General features: G+C 35.4%; 1 protein-coding gene across 1 annotated transcript in view; it reads right to left on the reverse strand.

The window, feature by feature from the left end:
* The window catches only part of LOC110035965 (glyoxysomal fatty acid beta-oxidation multifunctional protein MFP-a-like), a gene marked incomplete at its 3' end in the record, with an annotated part of 12241 nt that extends 7826 nt beyond the window's left edge, over window positions 1-4415 (reverse strand). Inside the window, 6 exon segments of the mRNA XM_020740304.1 lie at window positions 2693-2774; window positions 3093-3160; window positions 3256-3312; window positions 3385-3441; window positions 3521-3679; window positions 4199-4415. Of these exon segments, the coding sequence (XP_020595963.1) occupies window positions 2693-2774; window positions 3093-3160; window positions 3256-3312; window positions 3385-3441; window positions 3521-3679; window positions 4199-4415 (640 nt within the window).
* Between the last annotated feature and the right edge of the window lie 952 nt (window positions 4416-5367).

Raw genomic sequence — 5367 nt, forward strand, 5'->3', positions numbered from 1 at the left:
GGTTCTATACATTCGGGTGACCGAGTAGCCTTCGCGGACCCTCGAGTATAAATATATATCTGAGCCTAGCCCCATACGAGTGCTTGCGGTCCCCCTCAGCCGAATTTTTTTGTTTTATCGAAGCTTTGGGACAGTGCACTCGTGTTACTTTTCTTTTCTTTTGGGATTTCTCCAAGATTTTCGTTTTTTTGTGGATTCTCTTTTTGTTTCTTTTTTTTTACTTGAGTCTTTTCTCGTTGATTTTCTCGAGTTTTTTGTCATGAGTCGTTATTACACTCTTCTTCAGATTTCCTGGACGACATTTCTTCTAGGCTTCGTTTTTTTTGCGATGCATTTAGATTTGTTATACTTAAGGAACAGCGGATCTCACGGGCGTACATGTTTGATTTACATTTTACAACACTTCATTTTTCTGTTTCTACTTGCTACTATTCTTTCTGTACAACATGTTATATTATTCATGTCTTTGTCTGCTACTGTACCGTACAACATGTTATACAATTCATGTTTCTGCCTGTTACTGTTCTTTCTGTACAACATGTTATACTGTTCTTGTTTCTACCTGCTACTGTTTTACATGCATCCTATTGTTTGTCTTGTAATGCACATTTTATGTTATATAGCTTTAAGCATGTCTTCTTTTATATAGGACATTTGGAGGACTACAACCATAGGGTCGTTTGATTTGAGATCGTAACTGGACACCCTAGACAACTTAAACTCTTCACGACAAGGAGTTTGGAACTAATATGTTGGATAGCACGAGGAACAACTTCAAGGTGGCTCCACATCACACGAACACATTCACATCACCTATTATCTTCTTTAGTTTAGCACTGCATGCTTAGTTACTTTAATATGCTATGTCTTAGTATAGAATAACCTAGTGGTTAGGAGCATGTTCAAAACTAAAACTGAACCAGGAGGTGCTACTACGAGAAGTTTGGAGCGAACATCAATTTGGAGTGAATACCGTGGGCAGCGCGGCGAGGAACAATTTTCAGGTGGATCTGCAGCAGCAAAACATCTTCACATCACATGAACATTTTCACAACACTATACACTTTTCTTAGTTTAAATAACAACCTATAGGATCACTCTTTAGGCTTTCCGTACAACTCTGTTGTACAATTATAAGTCCTAATGTTTTAGGATTCTGATGTTACCGTACGGTACGGTGTAAATTCTCCTGTCTTTTAGTATTTGCGCAATTCGATATTGTGTAAACATAAGTCTCAAATCTCAAATAATTTGCAGGATTGAAATATCAAATAATTATCATTTCAAAAACATAAAGTCAAACAATAGGATAGTTGGGAGTTCACCGGGTTTTCCCCGGATCTGTGATATCCCCTACTTTTCTTCCCTTTGAATTTCTTAAATAATTGTTCCTATTTTGAGCCATTCTTTTTTTATTTTCCTATGTCCAATCGTGAAACCTACTTTGAAATCTTGAAAGTAAAGCCATATGATCTTAATCGAGAGTTTTCTTAAGTGATTTCGATCATTTAAGATGTAATTAACTATAGGGGCTTGCCTCTATAGGGAACCAGGAAGGAACCAGGAACCTAGATAAAATAAACCTTATCTAATCATCGTATTAGGTAGGGGAACTTGATTGGTCTTTTAAAAAAATATTTCGCAGACTAAAACGGATGTCACAAATTCTTTAGTCTAGGAGATTGAACTTATATTTTCTATTACAAGTGATATATTTATTCTTTTGGATAAGTATATTACTTGTAATATTGTATTCAATTATCTAAACTATTTAAAATGTGAGACATGTTTGATTTCAACTATTTTAAAATTAAAATGTTACTTTTAAAAATAAAAAGGATTACATTCATATTTCAATTATTTTTAAATCACAAAATCACTATTTTTTTAAATCACGAAAGTTAAAATAAATAAAAATTGGTCGACAGTGTGTCTGTGGCCAATAGCAAGAGTTAAAATCATTAGAAGACCGTTCAATATCCAAGAGAGATCATCATCAAGATCTAATCAAGTTACAGTCACACCACCTGAAAAAAATCAAGGATATAACACTCCAACAAGAAAAAAAATAAATCCAATCAAGTTACAGTCACATCACCTGAAAAAGATCAAGGATATAACACTGCGGCAAGAAAAAAATAAAAGCAAATAATCTATATTGCATAAAACAAAAGCAACCGAAAATCCTCAAATCAGTCCATAATAAACATCAAAATAGTTCCCAAACAAAATAACCTAATATTAATGTTAATTTAGAAAGAAAAAAAAAAGAGAAAATAGGGGGGGCAGACTGGAACGCGAACTGGTCAGCAAATAAACCATAATGTCCAATTTACACGATTCCTAACCATATTTGCATCCCACATTCCGTGATAGGTTTATCCTACTGGCTTGAACTGAATATTCTGCTCAAGCACTAATCAGGTTTCAAAAGATTTTTCAATAACTGATGGGCAAAGATATAAGCAATAGAGAGGAAAATTCTTGCATGAATATTAGCATTAACCTGATCCAGAAAATATGATTAAAAGAAAATAAATAATTAGCAAAAGGATTTGAATGGATAGAAAAACATAACCTGAATTATAAAGAAGGTGAAGGAATACAAATCAGCGCGATTAAACTAACAGCTAAATCGGATATGATACATTAAAAGCCAGATTCATTGAAAAACGCATGCTAAAAACAATACCTCCTAATCCTGGAATTATTCCAAGTTGAAGTTCAGGAAGTCCTAACTGAGCAGTAGAAGTGGATATGCGACTATGACAAACCTGGGTAAAAGAAAACCAACAGAAATATTAAGCAGCGTTTGTGACCACTTTATTGTTTTGATTTGAATTATAACATGTTGATTTTGGTAGTTATTTTTAAAAATATTCAAAATATCTTTTTAAGTATTTTTGAGTTTTTTAAAAACTAAAAATAATAAAATATAACTATTATACTATCCAAACATGTTTTCAAAAACAAAAATAAAAACCAAAATAAAACAAAAAATATAAGTGAAGCCAAATGGGCCCTAAATATCGGAGGCTACTCAAGCACATGATGCACTAGATACGAGGATTAAAATAATCCCACAGGCATACCATTGCAAGCTCCAACCCACCGCCAAGAGCAAGGCCATCAATTGCAGCGACTGATGGTTTTCTTCCACCTGACAACGTGAAAAGGTGAGAAACAATATAGTTCCTCTGAAACTGGATATTTTCTGAAACTCAGAAACACCAAAACAATATTGTTAAAATCCACCTTCCAGAATATCGGTAAAAAATTCTATTGACATGGAACTGTTTCTTGGCGCCTCTCCTGTCAAGAAAAAAGAAGTAAATTCAAAAAGTGGGGAGGAAGAAAAGTTTGTCGAAAATGCCTTCAGTTTACCTTCTCCTTCCTTGAATGAAGAGATATCAGCACCTCCTGAAAATTTTCCTCCAGCACCTATTCAAATCATCAAATGAGCATAAAACCTTGAAAATGTTATGGATGCATCAGATAAGTTTGGAGAATTAGTGCGCACCTGTAAGGACAACTGCCTTCACATCATCTCTTCTCATGACTTGCTCATAATTTTCCTTCAGGCTGAACAGTACTGATAAAGGAAAATAAACAAAGGTTTGTAATATAATTATGTTGTTTTTCTTGAGCGCCACATAAATATCAGAATAAAGTTGGGAATCTCAAGTCACAAGGACATTTGGCAGAATTTTATTGTTATTGAATGGCAGCAGGACTCTATAGCTGTACAAAATGTATGGTCTATCAAAAAGCTGCATGCCAATACATCATGATATCAATCATTGCTGCCTCTCCATGACGCGGGCGCTGAATCAATGCCCGAGAAGCGGGGCGCTTCGTTCCCGCGGGACAGAAAACCAACGCAGCTTCTTGGGAACAGTAAGGCGGGATGGGATTGCAATCCTGCATGAAAGAGGGAGGCGGATCACGAACTCTTGCGATCCGGGGGTTGTTTCGCGTATTTGTCACACCCGTCTTCTTCTGGGAAGAGTTTTTATTTTCTAGATTCTTCTTACCTTGTCACCCCCTTCCTTTTGTGTAGTAGTAGGAGACTATAAATTGAGGTCCCCTATGTGTAGGAGTCAATTCTAGTGGTGTGCCTTCAGATCTCCTGTGTGGAGTGTCTTCCCACTAGTTAGGATTGTATCCGACGACATATGGTACTTCGGCTATATCCTACTCTGAGGTGGTGTAGTATACTTCCAATCTCCTTCGCTCCTTCTCCCGGACCTTTCTCCTACCACTCCCCTCAGCCGCCTACCATCCCAATCCCTCCACCTCACTGGCGCCACCTCTACTTCCCCAACAACCTTGTTGTTCTGCCTTGCTACAATCAATAAAACACCATCCCAACTTACCCAAGCCACCACCCGGCATTCCCAACCTCTTCCAACCATCCCGCCGATGCCGTCATCGCCTTCGGATCTCTTCCTACACCCCTAATCGAAGATTCGTCTGTTATTGTATTTCATTTATGTTTGAGCCATGTAATAATCTTATTTCTATATTAATAAAGATTGTTTGCTTGTTTGTTAGCTTTTTTTTTTTTTCTTTTTTCATTTTTTTTCAGTTCTTCCTACTAATTCATGTAGGTTCAAATTAGATATTCACATTGGACAGGTTTGATATTAAAAGTATTCCTTTGTGACAGCATGCGAGAAAGAAATGGAGGGAGAGAGATCAAGAAAAGCGTTTAGGATCACTTTTGATTTTTGTTTCTTTTTTTGTTTGTATATGTTTTTATTTAAAATAAAACATGCTTAGTGTATTATAACATGTTTATTTGTTTTTAAAAACACGCAAAATAACTTTTAGATGTTTTTAGTGTTCTTAAAAACAAGTCAATCTATTTTTTAAAACAAAAATGCACTTAACAAACATTCTTTCAAAATAAAAGCAAACAAAAAGTTGATCCCAAACAAGCCCTAAAGCTCTGATAAATATGCAGATTGCTCAACCACTAACAAACAAATACAACTCTAACCATTCACAAAATGCATGCAATGGGATTCCTTATAAAATGACGGAAAACGCAACAAAAAGAACTACGCAGTTAGGAGAACCTATAACAGCAAGAATAATAGTAACAATCTCATAGAAAAGGTGGCAGGAATTTCAAATAGATAATGTGACTAAAAGAGCTATAAAAAGAAAGGATAGTCATAATCTTCAGCATCAGCTAAAAGAAAAGCTTTCACTCAATCGATATACATTTCTAAAGTAAACCGCGGACGAAAATTTCACTTCCATATTTATATCAACTAGAATCACTCATTACAATTTAACATATTCCTAAAATGACCATTATCATTAGAATTATCCCCAAATTTTGTGCCCTCTCTCTCCATT

The sequence above is a fragment of the Phalaenopsis equestris genome, unplaced genomic scaffold (genome assembly GCF_001263595.1).
Source record: "Phalaenopsis equestris unplaced genomic scaffold, ASM126359v1 Scaffold201061, whole genome shotgun sequence".
In the NCBI taxonomy this organism is placed as follows: Eukaryota; Viridiplantae; Streptophyta; class Magnoliopsida; order Asparagales; family Orchidaceae; genus Phalaenopsis; species Phalaenopsis equestris.